The sequence below is a fragment of the Lepidochelys olivacea genome (genome assembly GCF_965140295.1).
Source record: "Lepidochelys olivacea isolate rLepOli2 genome assembly, chromosome: 8".
NCBI lineage: Eukaryota > Metazoa > Chordata > Testudines > Cheloniidae > Lepidochelys > Lepidochelys olivacea.
Genome location: NC_140418.1, coordinates 4,419,793 through 4,438,088, shown reverse-complemented (window position 1 = coordinate 4,438,088; position 18,296 = coordinate 4,419,793). Strand labels below are relative to the sequence as shown.

At 42.9% G+C, this 18,296-nt stretch overlaps 2 protein-coding genes across 2 annotated transcripts in view; one reads left to right on the top strand and one right to left on the bottom strand.

Annotated features, from left to right (window-relative positions):
* Positions 1–833, bottom strand: part of GEMIN5 (gem nuclear organelle associated protein 5) — a 35,882-nt gene extending 35,049 nt beyond the window's left edge. Inside the window, exon 1 of the mRNA XM_084637657.1 lies at positions 606–833. Within this exon, the coding sequence (XP_084493783.1) occupies positions 606–750 (145 nt within the window). The 5' untranslated portion in view covers positions 751–833. The remainder of the gene's footprint in view (positions 1–605) is intronic.
* A 65-nt stretch (positions 834–898) lies between these two features.
* On the top strand, positions 899–17,663 carry MRPL22 (mitochondrial ribosomal protein L22). Its single transcript, XM_084637658.1, has 7 exons — positions 899–984; positions 1,081–1,126; positions 1,768–1,903; positions 4,994–5,059; positions 5,543–5,620; positions 7,504–7,573; positions 17,074–17,663. Exons 1-7 carry the CDS (start codon positions 918–920, stop codon positions 17,283–17,285), a joined length of 675 nt encoding a protein of 224 aa, XP_084493784.1. The 5' UTR covers positions 899–917; the 3' UTR covers positions 17,286–17,663.
* The last annotated feature ends 633 nt before the right edge of the window (positions 17,664–18,296 follow it).

Genomic DNA, 18,296 nt, shown 5'->3' with positions numbered 1-18,296 from the left:
GTGGGGCTCGGGCTGTGGGACAATTTAATTGCGGTATAGACGTCTGGGCTCGGTCTGGGCTCGGCCTGGGCTCTAGCACCCCATGAGTTGGGACCCTTCCTGAGTAACTCCACGTGTGGACCCTCTCGCTCTGGAATAAACCTGGATTAAGCTGAACAGGAACAAGTTACTCTGGAACAAGTGCATCCACATACAGAGCTGGGCAGAAATACCGCCTGCCCTTTAATCTCACACCCGACTGCGTTTGAAGTGCAGATAAGCCCTCAGGGTGCATGCATCTGCACAGCCACCCCGTCTCCCACGTGCCCCGGGCTCTCCAGAGAGAGGGACGAAGGGGGTGCGCGCCTAGGGCCAGAGCCGCAGTGAGAGGCCGGGGTGTGGGGGAAAGTCCATGAAGGGGATCACTGCGAGCTCACTGGCCCCAGGGCCGGGGGGTCCCCCGCGCCCCCCCCGCGCCCCCGAGCTGAGGTGCCCCTAGGCTCTCGGTCTCAGCCCCCGGGGCAGGCTGGTGCGGACCCCACGCCGCCGGGTGAGGGCGGAGGCGGGTGACCCCCCGAGGGGAGGAGGGGAACGGGGGTCCCCGCCCCGCGAGGGGCAGAAGCTACCGTGGAAGGCGGGCGCGGCGCCGATCTCCAGCAGGTAGACGCTGTTCCTGGCCCCGAAGCCGAAGAGGCGGCCGGCCCCGCAGGTGTCGCAGCAGCGGCTGCAGTACCAGTTGGGGGAAGCGGGCAGCACCCGCTCGGCCGCCATCTCCCCCGGCAGCGCGGCCGGCCTCAGCCGCCCTCACTTCACCCGCCCGCGGGCAGCGTTACCAGGCGCTGCCGCAAAGCGCCGCTCGCACGCTGTCGCACCACGACCCCTGACCCCTGACCTCCCGGCGCACGAGCGCCGGGCCGGGGCCGCGGGCGGCGCTGCGCATGCGTGGAGAGCAGCTGCTGCGAGGCGAGCCGGAGAAGATGGCGGCGCCGGTGGTGGTCGGAGCTGGTGAGCGTGAGGGGAGGTGGGACGGGGACGGGGACGGGGCTGGGGGGAGGCGTTTGTCCGCCGCTTCCTCACTAACTCCCCGCTTCGCCGTTGTAGGGGCTGCCTGGGCGCGGAGCCTTCTCAGCTGGGCCCGGCCGGAGAGGTAAGTCTGACCCCCCCCCCCCGCAGGCAGGGTCGGATCTCCCGGGCTGAGGCTCTGCCCCTCGGGAGGGTGCGCCCCGGTTGGGGGGCGGCCCGCCCCGCCTCTCGGGAGGGTGTGTGCCGGGGGGGGGGCGGCGCTATAAGGTCAATAGCCGAAAAGCGGGCAAGAATTAGTTAAATTGCAGACGGTAGTGTCTCCTTGCTCGATGATAGGATTCTTTCAGGCCAGTTCATTTTTATATGCAGGGACAAATGAATGGGTTAAGTCTTCCAATCTGGAATGAGGTGTGCTGGCTGTGTTACTGACCGGGACTGAAGTACTTTGGCGGCATTGATGGGCACTTACGTTTGGAATAGCTGTACAGGAAGGCTCACTGCTCATCTCAGTGAGTCCCAGATTTCTCATATACACAGGAGAAATGCCCTTGGCATAAAGGCATATCTCTTATAACTTCCTTTTACCAGTTGCCAATGTTAAATATACATGTAAGTTTACCAAACTCACATTTTTCTTTGCTGTTTAAAGTCATCTAGTACAGTCTGATGTTTCAGTGACTTAGCATACAGTCAGTTTCAGTTATCTGGATAGGATCACACTGCACAGGTCCAGCAGCAAAACAATTAAAATATAGTTTCTTGCAGGTTACTAGCATCTTGCAGTATTTCTCTTCTGTCAAATATCCAAACAAGAACGTATCTTCAGAATGTCGGGAGATGGGAGAAGAAGAACAGAATGGTTTACCCTCCGCAGCTGCCAGGAGAGCCTCGAAGACCAGCAGTAAGAATTCACCTGTGAAATCTCTCTACCTACTTATATGTAGCAAATAGTTGCTTCCAAGCAGACTGCTGCCTATCTCTGGCTAATTCCACAAGGCAATCACGTATAACTAATTAGCAGACTCAGTCCAAGATTTGGGTATTTTAGGCATCTTTTATTCATAACTGTATCAGCAAAGGAGGTTCATTTAATCTTAGAATTTAGAAATGGGAAAGAGCTACTGAATCCTCAAGTCTCAGCTTGGACCTCAGTTATTGTTTAATTTGATTGCCCAACTAATTTGTGTTTTGCATAATACAAAGCTACAGATTAACTTACTTATTGTTGGTCACTCTGACAAACTAACTAAATGCTGAGCCTTGAACTGACTGAGGAAAGCAACATGAGAATCCTTTCTCTAATTATTTCCTTAATATTGCCTTCCTCTGCTGCTCGGTCAAGATAGTGTGGGAAAAGCTAGCTTAATTATGTGCATGCTGAGTCAAATTCAGTTGGTAGAAAAATAGAATAATGTTTTATGTAGTTGAGTTCACAATTAATTTCAAATCTGGAAAAATAAGCCTATTACGTGATTACATTCTTACCTTGCTTCTTTGGGGCACTTAAAAGCTGGAAATCAGGGTGGATAAAAATCAGTGATGTAAAAAAAATTTAAAAATCATTTTTTTAATTTAAATTGGATTTTTTGATAAAATACTTTTTGAGGGAAAAAACCTATCTAAAGATAGATGTATTATAGCTCAAAGATATCATGGAATAAGGATTATAAATTCTTAATTCTATAGTATGAGCCAATATATTCATGTAACGTTTAAGAAAAGTTTTGTAAATGAGTCCCAGTAGTTCATGGGTTAGGGACCCAATCTTATGAGGTTTCGGGGGCTTCTGTATAGATTATTTAGGTTAATCGTTCTATCTGCCCAATGAGACTCAGTGCTCAGTCTAGAAGATACCATCAGAGATGCTTAGTTTTGCAGTTCTCAAACTGTGGATTTGTGTCTCCAGAGATAACATGTTTGTTAACAGCAAAATTGTTTTAAAATAAATACATAATGTATAGGAGGTGAGAGATAACAGACCTCAGCCCTATTGTCCCTCTGCAAATTTGTGTACAGGGAGTCAATCCCTTACCTCTCTCTAAAAGTGCAAAGTTTCAAAAAGTTCAATGAATAAAAGATTATTGGGGGCAGAATAGGTCTGGACTCGGGGGAAGAAGTCTGGAGATAAATGTGAGAAGGGAGGGACAGGCAATAGAAACAAAAGTGAAACTGTTTGAGCAGCATATTCCGGAAGTCCTGAGCTCTTTCTGAGTGTAGCCTTCATTGATTTGAGATCTACCATACCATTCTTTCACTAGAAGGGAAAACCTATAATGGCAGCAGGCCGTAAAAGAGACCCAGTTTGGAAATAAGAACTATTCAAGAATTTGCTGATGTTTTTTTTAAAGAAAGTCAAACCAGTGAACTGGTGGAAGTCACTTAAGCACTTGGATTCAGAGACTGTTGAAGTGATATCTCACTTTTAACAGCAGTAGCTTCTTCTGCAGATGTAGAAAGAATATTTTCTTCCTTTGGACGAATTCATTCCAAATTGAGAAATCATTTGGAACCTGAAAAAGCAGGAAAGCTTGTTTTTTCTTTTTCATATTATGAATAAACAGGAAAATGAAGGTGAAGACGACTGAGTTAGCTGCAGAAGCCAATATTTTAAGTTTCTCATGTTGACTTGGCTGACATAGTCGATTTAATTTTTTTAAAATATTTCATTTAACTATTTTAGTTAAAAACCATTTTAACAAAAACAAACCTGATTTTAAAAAAATTGAATGTTTAAATTCAAAAATTCATATGCTTGTTTTGTTAAAATATTATGTTTGCTGTTGAAGAAAAAAATCCAGAATATATAACGTTGTTGTTTTAGTTAAATAAAACTATTTAAATGTCTGTCTGGTGATGTTCTCCTCCTAATAGAGCATGCCAAGAAAATTCTCCAAATATTAATGATTAACCTTTTGAATTGGAGATGGTTCACCTCCCAATGACTTCATAAATAATTTGCTTCAGTTACCTTTGGTAAATGAAATAACCAAACAGTCATTCATTTTCTGATATATCTGTAAAAGAATCTGAAAAGTTTTCAAAATCACTTAAAAAATGTATAGTGTGTATCTTCTAAAATTGAAACCTACATCTATCTCTGAGTTGTGAAGAATATGTATTAAGGTTATAACAACCAAAAAGAATGCACATTTAAATCGAATCCACCCTGCTGGAAATGTAGTTAGATATGCTAGGGTTTTTTTTCTGTCGGCTTGTGTTTAATGTGTAACTAGATAAACTAAATATTGAAAGGCTGGGCACTGGAGGAAGGAGTAGTACTACCTTTAAGATCTCAAAATTAGCAGCCTGCACTGAGATGTATGGGAAATTTTGGAAGGTTCATTTTAAAATTCTTCCAAGTATTTCACTTGGAACTAAAAATTGTAGTCCTGTATTTTTATAACTCTTTACTTAAAAGTAATGAATTTAGTATCAAGTGTTTGGATTGTTGCTCAGCAAAGCTTAAATGAAAAGCACTTGCATCTCAAAAGAATAGTTGATTTTAAAAAAAAAAAGCACTTTATTTTGTGTGGGACAGGAGCCTTTGATCTTAAGCCTTAAGAATATGTGCAGTGAGTAATGAAATGAATGAAACGTTAATTATATAATTTATTAAAATATAAATCTTCTTTTATTTAAAATTTTGCACTGATGTGTTAAATTCCACTTGCTGTTTCTAGCCCTTGTAGGTGCAGTAGTGGTGTTCAAGTGGCTCTTTGGAGACAGCTTTTCTTATCAATCACTGATTGAGAAGCCATCCTGCTTCTGAAGGGTTAATTAAGTTCATTTATAGCACCAGTGTGTAGAAGCGTTAATAAAATGTTTTGACCAGATATGTTTGACCTGGAGTTCTTGTAGTGTAATAGCAGAAGTGGTCATCTTGCCTTGTAAGATTATTTTTTCTTCCCAAGATATTATGAACATTCCATCTTCTCACTTTCACAGCCAAATCACCACTATTATAGCTTTAAAAAAAATCTCTTTTCCCTAGGAAATATTCCACTGTCGAAGGGACATAAAATACAGTAAGGACAAGATGTGGTATTTGGCAAAACTGGTAAGAGAAAATTTTAACTTTGTGCAATGTTCTTGGTAGGAAAGTGTAAATATTTTTAATTCCTATATTTCTAACTTATTGCTTTGGATAAGCAGAAGCCTGATTCAGCCAGTTTGTTCAGCTTTTGCATTGTAAAATCTCTGGAAAACTCTTCCCATGGTTTTGTATAAGCTTGCTCATCTAGTGCAGATGACTAATAATTTGCATTTCTGTAGAGCCAACTAACTGCTGTTCAGCAGCAGATAGTGGTAGGAATTTTGGTCAAGGACCATCCTTCCCTTATGAAAAATTGTATGGCAATTGACTGATAAAAATTCTGCACTAAAGGTTTTATTGTGTGGTGGATGGGAATGGGGTGCTAAAATCTTTGAAATTTAACTACAATATCAGCATTGTTCCTGGCACTGCAATCTTAAATAACATTTTTTTTCTCCCTTTTGTTCAGAAGGGTTTAATTTTTCTGTTAACTTCTCCTAATTCCAGATAAAAGGAATGTCAATTGATCAGGCTCTTGCTCAGCTGGAATTCAATGACAAGAAGGGTGCAAAGGTGATCAAAGAGGTATATTGTGCAATTCTTTAGCACTTCAGTGTCCAAACAGACTTTTTCAAACTCATACCTATATCAGAGTTTCAAGAGACTTTCCATTAAGCCCACCTGGAATATTTTGATCAAGTCATATTGGCTACACTAATTAATTTATTCTGCTCTAATTTGTCCAGGCATTAATGACCTCTGCACACAATATTTTAGTAACCAGTGGTAGCAGAGTGCGTGAGTGTTCTCTGTTCATAATGACCAGCCTTCAAAAACATTTAAACTCATGTCTCTAAGCTTATAGCTTAAAACATATTTTGAATTTATAAATTGTAGGGCACAAAAAGGAAGAACACCTGAGTCTTGTATGAAAATCTCTATGATTGGCTTTATGTTGCAAATGTCATAGGCCTCTTAAACAGGTGACCCACTTGCTCACTAGAGGAGGCATCAGTTTTCAATACAAAAGTACTGAAGTAAAGCATGTCACTTTTCACCTTGAAACAGTGAACTTCAGTGGTTAATCCTGCACAACCTCAGAAATTGCATTTCTAGTCTAGAGTGTGACCCTTCATGAAGATGAACATAAGAACAGCCATATTGGGTCAGACCAATGGTCTGTATAGTGCAGTATCCTGTCTTTTGGCAGTGGCCAGTGCCAGGTGTTTAAAGGGAATGAACAGAATAGGGCAATTTTCAAGTGATCCAACCCTGTCATCCACTCCTTCTGGCAGTTAAAGGCTTAGGACACCCAAAGCATCAGGTTGCATCTCAGGTCTATCAATGGCTCTTAGCCAAGATGATCAGTCTTCCATGAACTTGTGTAATTCTTTTTTGAACCCAGTTATAGCTTTGGCCTTCACAACATCCCCTGGCAACAGGTTCCACAGGTTGACTGTGCATTGTGTGAGGAAGTACTTTTGTTTGTTTTAAATCTGCTGCCTATTAATTTCATTAGGTGACCCCTGTTTCTTGTGTTGTGTGAAGGGGTTAAAAAAAGAAAAAAGATTTAAAGCTGGCACTTGCTGGAAAAAAAACTAAAGTGAAGATTTATTTTCGGCAAATCTTTATCTCCATTTAGCATGGAAGTTGGTCACCATCAGTTTGTGCCCCAAATTTAACATCCCTCTAAATTGTTACTTCTGGGGAAAGTGCACAATATTGTAACTATTTTAGTGTTTTTGTGAATCTGTTAAGCCCAGATTTTTAAACCTATTTAAACATTGCAGCCCCTTTTGAAAATGAGATCGAGGCTCCTAAATCAGTTAGGCTTTGCAACACTCAGTGGTGCAATGCTTAAGTACCTTTTTAAAAAAATCTGGGCTTACATCACTTAAGAACTCTTAAATACTTTTGTGGGACCCATATGTTACATCATGCTACGGAGAGGGTTGTTGCTTATGTATGATCATCCTAGTAACAGCATTAGCATGAACAGTGAAAAAGTATCCCATGAAGCAATCTTTAACTTTTAAATTAAATTCCAAACTTTATATCTCAATTTCTTACGACTTTTCCCCTTTAGCTAAAATACGTCTGTGTTTAATTTGTTAAAACTGAACCTGCATCCAAATAGGTAGGAAAAGAACCCCCTTCTAGAGTACAGGTCAAATTCATCACTGGCATAAGCATGCACAACTCCACTGATGCTAATGGAGATGACCTCTTCCACCAGTGGTGAGTTTAGCCCTACATCTGTACCTGTATCACAACTACACCAGAGACCATCCCTGCCATTTTCAAAGCTTCTCTGAAAGAGAGAAAGAGGCCCCCTGCTTGTAGTCTCATCCTTTTAGAATCCGTTTCTACTACTGGTTTAAAAATGGAAACAATTACGGGTATCTTTATGGAGATGAGAAATTGTATTGCTTTAATTCATGTTCACCATTTATTTTCTTTTGCTCTAGGTTCTTCTGGAAGCTCAAGAAATGGCAGTGAGAAATCACAACGTAGAATTCAAATCAAATTTATACATAGGTAAAATTGTTTCTTATTTTTTTAAAACGGCTTCTGCTGGAGCCTGGAGGAGCACTCAGTGGCTGCTCTGGCAAGAGAGGTAGCAGTGGCGCCCCGCTCCTGCCCTGAGCACAGCTCCCCATCCTGCTCAACGCAACTCTCCCCCTCCACTCCCCTTCCCCCCTCAGAGCGTGGCTCCCCCCTGTCCTGCCCCACTTGCCACCCTGCCCTGGCTCCCGGGGCGGGTGGAGAGGGGAGGAGGGGGTGTGATTGAAAAAGTTTGGGGACCACTGTGCTACAGCATTGCAGCCCATTCCAGGCAGCTACTGACCTTGCTCTTCCCTGAGGCTCTTTTTATATGGGCCTGCTGGGCCCTGATTGGCTTCTCCTCACAGCCCCTCTCCCATTGGCTGCTTCTCCTGCAGCATCCCCAGGGTTCTGTTAAGCCAGGGGTAGGCAAACTTTTTCGCTGGAGGGCCACATTGGAGTGTGAAACTGTATGGAGGGCTGGGTAGGGAAGGCTGTGCCTCCCCAAACAGCCTGGCCCCTTTCCCCATCCGCCCCCCTTCCGCTTCCTGCCCCTTGACTGCCCCCCTCAGAACCCCCGACCCATCCAACCCCCCTGCTCCTTCTCCCCTGACTGCTCCCCCAGGACCCCACCCCCTTCCACCCCATCCAACCACTCCCTGTCCCCTTATCCAACCCCCTGCCCCTCCCCCCCACCCCCTTACCGTGCAGCTCAGAGCAGCAGGAGCTCACTGGCCAGAGCCAGCCGCGCTGCCCGTGCAGCAGCATGGCTGCGTGGGAGGGGGGACAGCAGGGGAGGGGCCAGGAGCTCGCCTCCCCAGCCAGGAGCTCATGGGCCATAGTTTGCCCACCACCTCTGTGTTAAGCCCTTACAGGCCAGCATGGGGCCAACACCATCACAACTACAAATTTTATTCTTTAGCAAAATGCTAATGTTAAAAACCAGAGAACCTCAGTACTCCATCTTCCCAGAGCAGTTAAGAATTAGGCAATCAAGCCTTTAGTCAGTACTTGCAGTTACCAGCACTTTCTACAGCATTCAACACCATTTTTAGTAAGAGAGACGTCCATCCATCACAATACCAGATAGAATCTCTACTAGCTGTACACAAATGGACAGTCTCATTTGGAGGAGGAGGCTTGACTTCAGCAAATAAGAAAAGAATTCAGTCTCTCTTACTGGTACTGTTTCAGTGCTACCAGGTAGCTTTGACCATCCTGGATGAGTAGAGAGCAGGTTTCCATTCACCTTCAGTATTAATGCTAACACCTACGTCTGTAATCCACCAAACAAATTAATTTTAACTTGCCTTAGAAACATCTTATCCAAGAGCAGGCACATTTTTAGGGTGCGGACCACATCTCAACACTACTTGTGGAACACCTCCTTCCCCGTGCACAGTCACATGATGGGCCTAGGGAAACTACGGCAATGGCTTACATGGGAAAATACTAGGAAAATATTTATATGCCCTTAATTGTCTTTTGGGCAAAAAAACATTTTTATTTAAAAACGTTTATTGCACTGTCTGTCCAACTCTTTGTGCCATCTCTGCCTCTGATCCAGTCCCCGTCTCTTCCTCAGTCTTTTCTATTGCTTGGTTTTCTTCTCCTTTGCATGTGCTGTCTAGTCAGCTGGTGCCCTTCTCTCTCTGGACATTCTGCACACAAACCCCCTCCCCCCCCCCAAAAAAAACAGAAAAATTCAGTTGTCCTCTGAAGAGTTATTGAATTAAATATGGAGACTGAATTTAGTAGTGTGAAATAACCAGATCTTTATCCCACTTTAAGTGCAAATCTGAACCCCCCAACTGTGGAATTGTAACTGTGTTTCTAACAGGACACTGAACTCCAATACTTATCAATGATGGTCTTGTGTGTAGTAATGTGTGGGGTTTTTTTTCTGTGTATGACTGCTGTAGTGTCACATTTTCAAGGATCTATCCTTTCCAATAGTGTGTAACTTACATTTAGATGTGGAATACTAGCCAATAGTTCTCTTACTTTTGAGTAGCTGAACTTCTGTCAACCTCTCATTAACGTAATAGAGATTCTAAATGAAGTGCTTTTAGACACAGCCTTACATGCAGTCTTCTCATTTGTCCCCTATCAAATTTCTGCTATTACCTCTCACGGCATGATCAGTGCCATGGAATGTTCATTTTGCTTTTGAACTTAGAATGATGAAAAAAGGCAATGGAATTGGCTTCTAACAAGGGGAAAAATAGAATCATAGAAGATTAGGGTTGGAAGAGACCTCAGGAGGTCATCTAGTCCAACCCCTTGCTCAGGGCAGGACCAACCCCAACTAAATCATCCCAGCCAGGGCTTGTCAAGCTAGGCCTTAAAAACCTCTAAGGATGGAGGTTCCACCACCTCCCTAGCATGTCACTTCATAATATTCATGACCTCTGAAGTGGACAGTTTGGGAGAAAGTGACTGAACTGATTGGTGAGTTACTCCTTTCTGGGGGAGGGTTAAAGAAAGGTGTCTTGTAATGTTAAAGTTTTAAGGGAAACATTTAACTGAAATGCTTGTTAATGGAGTACTAATGGGCAAGGCAAGCTGTTTTAAAACTAAAGGAGTACTTGTGGCACCTTAGAGACTAACAAATGTATTTGAGCATAAGCTTGCGTGAGCTACAGGTCACTTCATCGGATGCATTCAGTGGAAAATGCAGTGGGGAGATTTATAGACACAGACAACATGAAACAATGGGTGTTACCATACACCTGTAATGAGAGTGGTAAGGTGAGCTATTATCAGCAGGAGAGCGGGGTGGGGGAGAGGGGAGAACCTTTTGTAGCGATAATCAAGGTGGGCCATTTCCAGCAGTTGACAAGAATGTCTGAGGAATGGGGGGGATAAACATGGGGAAATAGTTTTACTTAGTGTAATGACCATCCACTCCCAGTCTTTATTCAAGCCTAAGTTAATTGTATCCAGTTTGTAAATTAATTCCAATTCAGCAGTCTCTCGTTGGAGTCTGTTTTTGAAGTTTTTTTGTTGAAGCATTGCCACTTTTAGGTCTGTAATCGAGTGACCAAAGAGAGATTGAAGTGTTCTCCGACTGGTTTTTGAATGTTATAATTCTTGACATCTGATTTGTGTCCATTTATTCTTTTACGTAGAGACTGTCCAGTTTGACCAATGTACATGGCAGAGGGGCACTGCTGGCACATGATGGAATATATCACATTGGTAGATGTGCAGATGAATGAGCCTCTGATAGTGTGGCTGATGTGATTAGGCCCTGTGATGGTGTCCCCTGAATAGATATGTGGACACAGTTCGCAACAGGCTTTGTTGCTTGTTGCAAGGATAGGTTCCTGGGTTAGTGGTTCTGTTGTGTGGTGTGTGGTTGCTGGTGAGTATTTGCTTCAGGTTAGGGGGATGTCTGTAAGCAAGGACTGGCCAGTCTCCCAAGATCTGTGAGAGTGATGGGTCGTCCTTCAGGATAGACTGTAGATCCTTGATGATGCATTGGTGAGGTTTTAGTTGGGGGCTGAAGGTGGTGGCTAGTGGCGTTCTGTTATTTTCTTTGTTGAGCCTGTCCTGTAGCAGGTAACTTCTGGGTACTCTTCTGGCTCTGTCAATCTGTTTCTTCACTTCAGCAGGTGGGTACTGTAGTTGTAAGCTGTAGTTGATAGAGATCTTGTAGGTGTTTGTCTCTGTCTGAGGGGTTGGAGCAAATGTGGTTACATCATAGAGCTTGGCTGTAGACAATGGATCGTGTGGTGTGGTCTGGATGAAAGCTGGAGGCATGTAGGTAGGAATAATGGTCAGTAGGTTTCCGGTATAGGGTGATGTTTATGTGACCATCGCTTATTAGCACCGTAGTGTCCAGGAAGTGGATCTCTTGTGTGGACTGGTCCAGGCTGAGGTTGATGGTGGGATGGAAATTGTTGAAATCATGGTGGAATTCCTCAAGGGCTTCTTTTCCATGCGTCCAGATGATGAAGATGTCATCAATGTAGTGCAAGTAGAGAAGGGGTGTTAGGGGACGAGAGCTGATGAAGCGTTGTTCTAAGTCAGCCGTAAAAATGTTGGCATATTGTGGGGCCATGCGGGTACCCATGACAGTGCCGCTGATCTGAAGGTATACATTGTCCCCAAATGTGAAATAGTTATGGGTGAGGACGAAGTCACAAAGTTCAGCCACCAGGTTTGCCGTGACATTATCGGGGATAGTGTTCTTGACGGCTTGTAGTCCATCTTTGTGTGGAATGTGGGTGTAGAGGCCTTCTACATCCATAGTGGCTAGGATGGTGTTTTCAGGAAGATCACCGATGGATTGTAGTTTCCTCAGGAAGTCAGTGGTGTCTCGAAGGTAGCTGGGAGTGCTGGTAGCATAGGGCCTGAGGAGGGAGTCTACATAGCCAGACAATCCTGCTGTCAGGGTGCCAATTCCTGAGATGATGGGGTGTCCAGGATTTCCAGGTTTATGGATCTTGGGTAGCAGATAGAACACCCCTGGTCAGGGTTCCAGGGGTGTGTCTGTGCGGATTTGTTCTTGTGCTTTTTCAGGGAGTTTCTTGAGCAAATGGTGTAGTTTCTTTTGGTAACCCTCAGAGGGATCAGAGGCTAATGGCTTGTAGAAAGTGGTGTTGGAGAGCTGCCGAGCAGCCTCTTGTTCATATTCCGACCTATTCATGATGACGACAGCACCTCCTTTGTCAGCCTTTTTTATTATGATGTCAGAGTTGTTTCTGAGACTGTGGATGGCATTGTATTTTGCACAGCTGATTTTATGGGGCAAGTGATGCTGCTTTTCCACAATTTCAGCCCATGCACGTCGGCGGAAGCACTCTATGTAGAAGTCCAGTTTGTTGTTTCGACCTTCAGGAGGAGTCCACCCAGAATCCTTCTTTTTGTAGTCTTGATAGGAAGGTCTCTGGGGGTCAGTATGTTGTTCAGAGGTGTGTTGGAAATATTCCTTGAGTCGGAGATGTTGAAAATAGGATTCTAGGTCACCACAGAACTGTATCATGTTCGTGGGGGTGGAGGGGCAGAAGGAGAGGCCCCGAGATAGGACAGGTTCTTCTGCTGGGCTAAGAGTATAGTTGGATAGATTAACAATATTGCTCGGTGGGTTAAGGGAACCACTGTTGTGGCCCCTTGTGGCATGTAGTAGTTTGGATAGTTTAGTGTCCTTTTTCTTTTGTAGAGAAGCAAAGTGTGTGTTGTAAATGGCTTGTCTATTTTTTGTAAAGTCCAGCCACGAGGAAGTTTGTGTGGAAGGTTGGTTTTTTATGAGTGTCCAGTTTTGAGAGCTCATTCTTAATCTTTCCCTGTTTGCTGTAGGGGATGTTGATCAGATGGTTCCGCAGTTTCTTTGAGAGTGTGTGGCACAAGCTGTCAGCATAGTCTGTGTGGTATGTAGATTGTAATGGATTTTTTACCTTCAGTCCTTTTGGTACGATGTCCATCTGTTTGCATTTGGAAAGGAAGATAATGTCTGTCTGTATCTGTACGAGTTTTTTTCCATGCAGTTGATAGATTTCCACTCCATACAGCTAAATTCAGTGCCTTGCACAATGACAGGTTTCAGAGTAGCCACCGTGTTAGTCTGTATCCGCAAAAAGAAAAGGAGGAGTACTTGTGGCACCTTAGAGGCGAACAAATTTATTTGAGCATGAGCTTTCGTGAGCTACAACTCACTTCATCAGATGCATGCAGTGGAAAATACAGTGGGGAGATTTATATACCCATTGTTTCATGTTCTCTGTGTATATAAATCTCCCCACTTTATTTTCCACTGCATGCATCTGATGAAGTGAGCTGTAGCTCACGAAAGCTCATGCTCAAATAAATTTGTTCGTCTCTAAGGTGCCACTAGTACTCCTTTTCTTTTTGCGGATACAGACTAACACGGCTGCTACTCTGAAACCTGCTTTAAAACTGTATTCCACCTTAGTTCCTTTATTGCCCAGAGACGCAGGTCCTACTTACTCCTCAGTCACTTCATAAGGTGCTACACTGTGTTCCCTTATGTTCCCATTGAGTTCCTTAAGGAAAAAATCTACAGCAAAGTAAATCAAGAATGAGATAAAAGCAAACATGTTCTAGGGCAAATCCTGAAGCTGTGGCTTTAGCACACCTCTAGCCAGATGTAGCAAACAGCATATTCTACTTCAGATCCATGCAGTTTGTTTGTAATATCTGGCTGGTCCGTTTTGGCAAAGCCTGGTACTCAGGAGCAGAGGTGCTAAAAAGCTGAGTGGAATTTGAGCAAAATCAGCTTTTGTTGTTGCTAGTGCAGTGTGTTGTGGGATTTTGTTTGCATCATAGCTCCACCTTATTCCTGCATGTGCTACTTGGCAGCAAGGTAAAACACCAGACGTAAAAAGTAGGGCTATAGATTAATCTCAGTTAACTCATGTGATTAACTAAAGAAAATTAATAGTGATTAAAAAAAATTAATCACAGTTTTAATCACACTGTTAAATTTCAATTGGGATTCTATTGTTTGTTAAATATTTTTGGATGTTTTTCTTCATTTCAAGTATATTGATTTCAGTTACAACACAGAATACACAGTGTACAGTGCTCACTTTATATTTATTTGTTATTACAAACATTTGCACTATAAAATGATAAAATATAGTATTTTTCAGTTCTCCCATTACAAGTACTGTAGTGCAGTGGGGGACTGGAAAAATACTATTTTTGTTTTTTTACAATGCAAATATTTGTAATAAAAATAAATATAAAGTGAGCACTGTATTCTGTTGTAATTTAAATCAATCAATATATTTGAAAATGTAGAAAAATCCAAAAATATTTAAATAAATGGTGTTCTGTTGTTTAACAACGCGATTAACTGTGATTACTTTTTTCAATCGCCTGACAGCCATAGTAAAAAGCATTGTGTTGGGCCAAATGCCAGAAAGTACTCCGAATCCTACAAATGACACATTAGAAGCCCAGCACTCCGTAGCCAACAGAGCTGTGTACATCTTCTGCTGTAGCCCTTGAGGACATTTGGAGGTCTCATAACTGAATAAATTACTTTCTGATGACAGGCCTTAGAATCATAGAATATCAGGGTTGGAAGGGACCTCAGGAGGTCATCTAGTCCAACCCCCTGCTCAAAGCAGGACCAATCCCCAATTAAATCATCCCAGCCAGGGCTTTGTCAACCCTGACCGTAAAAACTTCTAAGGAAGGAGATTCTACCACCTCCCTAGGTAACGCATTCCAGTGTTTCACCACCCTCTTAGTGAAAATTTTTTTCCTAATATCCAACCTAAACCTCCTCCACTGCAACTTGAGACCATTACTCCTTGTCCTGTCCTCTTCTACCACTGAGAATAGTCTAGAACCATCCTCTCTGGAACCACCTCTCAGGTAGTTGAAAGCAGCTATCAAATCCCCCCTCATTCTTCTCTTCTGCAGACTAAACAATCCCAGTTCCCTCAGCCTCTCCTCATAAGTCATGTGTTCCAGACCCCTGATCATTTTTGTTGCCCTTCGCTGGACTCTCTCCAATTTATCCACATCCTTCTTGTAGTGTGGGGCCCAAAACTGGACACAGTACTCCAGATGAGGCCTCACCAATGTCGAATAGAGGGGAACGATCACGTCCCTCGATCTGCTCGCTATGCCCCTACTTATACATCCCAAAATGCCATTGGCCTTCTTGGCAACAAGGGCACACTGCTGACTCATATCCAGCTTCTCGTCCACTGTCACCCCAGGTCCTTTTCCGCAGAACTGCTGCCTAGCCATTCGGTCCCTAGTCTGTAGCTGTGCATTGGGTTCTTCCGTCCTAAGTGCAGGACCCTGCACTTATCCTTATTGAACCTCATCAGATTTCTTTTGGCCCAATCCTCCAATCCTTATTGCTTTGTGGTTAGTGCATTGCACAGCTACCCAAGATCTCTGCTCTAAGCCACTCTTAGTCCTTGGACTGAAGGTGCTGTAGAGGGAATGTCATAAGATCTTCCTCATGTTACCTTAAAGTGACCTTAGTTGCATAGCAGATAGGCTCTAAAGAGTCCCAGCCAGGCTACCGAGGTCAAGCAGAGTCAATGATTTAGATAATGGCAGAAAAAGTATACTCAAAGTTTGCAGATAATACCAAGCTGGGAGGGGTTGCAAGTGTTTTGGAGGATAGGATTAAAATTCAAAATGATCTGGACAAACTGGAGAAATGGTCTGAAATAAATAGGATGAAATTCCATAAGGACAAAAGCAAAGAACTCCACATAGGACCAATCAGTGGCACACATACAAAATGGGAAATGACTGCCTAGGAAGGAGTACTGTGGAATGGGATCTGGGGGTCATAGTGGATCACAGGCTAAATATGAGTTAACAGTGTAACACTTGCAAAAATAGTAAAGATCATTCTGGGATATATTAATAGCAGTATTGCAGGCAAGACACACGAAATAATTCTTCCGCTCTACTCCGCACTGATTAGGCCTCAACTGTAGTATTGTATCCAGTTCTGGGTGCCACATTTCAGGAAGGATGTGGACAAATTGGAGGAAGTCCAGAGAAGAGTAACAAAAATGATTAAAGGTTTAAATAACATGACCTATAAGGGATAAAAATTTCTCTTTAACTTCTGAGGATAGGTCAAGCAGCAATGGACTTAAATTGCAGCAAGGGAGGTTTAGGTCAGACATTAGGAAAAACTTTCTAGCTGTCAGGGTGGTTAAGCACTGGAATAAATTGCCGAGGGAGGTTGTAGAATCTCTGTCATTGGAGACTTTTAAGGGCATGTTAGACAAACACCTGTCAGGAATGGTCTAGACAATACTTAGTCCTGCCATGAGTGCAGGGAACTACACTAGATGACCTCTTGAGGTTCCTTCCAGTCCTACAATTCTATGAGTGCATGGTTGGGTGTTGAAATAATGAAAATATCTGGTAAGTACAGTGAGTGCTGTGGGCAGAGGAGATACGACAAAATGGAATCTGTTAAGTCTTCACAAAGAATGGAGGAGACAGGAATCTGTTACCTTGTGTTTATAAAAAGAAAAGGAGGACTTGTGGCACCTTAGAGACTAACAAGTTTATTTGAGCACAAGTTTTCGTGAGCTACAGCTCACTTTGCTGAATGCATCCGATGAAGTGAGCTGTAGCTCACGAAAGCTTATGCTCAAATAAATTTGTTAGTTTAAGGTACAAGAAGTACTCCTTTTCTTTTTGCGAATGCAGACTAACACGGCTGCTGCTCTGAAACTTGTGTTAATAGTTACTGATGAGAAGTTGGAGCAGTCATTAAAGGGACACTGTAAAACCTGGTTGGCCCTCAAATTAGCTTCTCTTTTTTGGTGTTTTCATTCACTTTGTGCAAAGTGAATAAATTACATGTGCATGCTTTTTATAATCAATATTACAGTGGTCTTAAAGAATTCTCTCAGTCATGAGCTACTCTATAACAATTCATTATGCATGCAGTAAAATGGGAAAAAATGTCTGGAGGGAAAGGAATTTGAGGGTGCTTATAAAAAATATCCTGCCAATGTCTCTTCTTCTAGCTGACTCCTTTTCTGGAAAAGGTCACTATCTGAAACGGATTCGCTACCATGGCCGAGGCATGTTTGGCATCATGGAGAAAGTCAAATGCCATTACTTTGTGAAGCTTGTAGAAGGCCCACCTCCCCCTCCGGAAGCACCACAGACTGGATTTGACCAAGCTAAGGAATATGTGCAGCAGCTCCGAAACAGAACCATTATTCATACACTATGACACTCTAATCTAGCTGTATATATATTCTTCATAGTTTGAAAATGTGTAAATAAAAATAAGATTGTAAGACAGTTTGTATTGTTTGGTTCTCAGTTTGCTATTGGCTTATTCAAGATCCACTGCATGATGCAAGGAGGCTCACAAGCTTATTTTTTACTGTTTAATTATAGCACCATAGATGTGTAACCCATGGAAAGGCAATGAGTATCCCTTCTCCTGAGAAGTTTGCAGTCACACAATGATACTTTCTTTAAACGTGTTTTTGGTATCTGTCTTACCAATTTTTCTCAGCCTTTGAATTGCCAGTTCTGTTCTCTGAATTTTATGCTGAAAATGGAAGAAATAAATCAGAAAATTCAGTTGTCTGTCCTTAAATGATCCACTAGTGCCTTGTATAGTAGCTGTTTTTGTTTCTCATGCTGTAAGTACGTCTGCGTGGGTACAAGGAACTTCTGGTGCAGGTCTGGTTGTGGGCTCAGGGCCTTAATTAGTGAAATGTACATAAAGTCTTTAATCTGGCATAGGCACAACAATGTGACTAAAGTGTAGAGTCAGAATCAGACAAGCTCATAATTTCAGTCTCAGATCTTCCATTTTATTTACTTTTAATATTAACCTGTTTATCTAGTGCTGGTCTATCTTAGCAGCTTCTGACACACAGGAAAGCTCTGTAGAAGATAGTCTCAACTATGCACTTTAAGTGGATTTGTTGATTGTTGGGTGTCCCTTACTCTGAAGCATCTTTGACCATTCCTAAAGCACATCTTTAAGATAATTGATGGGATTGTTGTCCCTTCAGTTGTACTGGATGCTTATGGCCCTGTACATAATGACCTCTGTCATTACGTCTCCAAAAGAGATTAGAGGAGGGAGAATGTTGAGAGACTTAATCCAGGAGGTCTCTGGCAGGGAATTGCAGTTTCATTAGTGCCCTGGATATCAGTGGCTCATACACATTATAGAAAGAAGGGATATGATTTTTAGAGCCTGCTTCAGATCAGCTGCCACTGA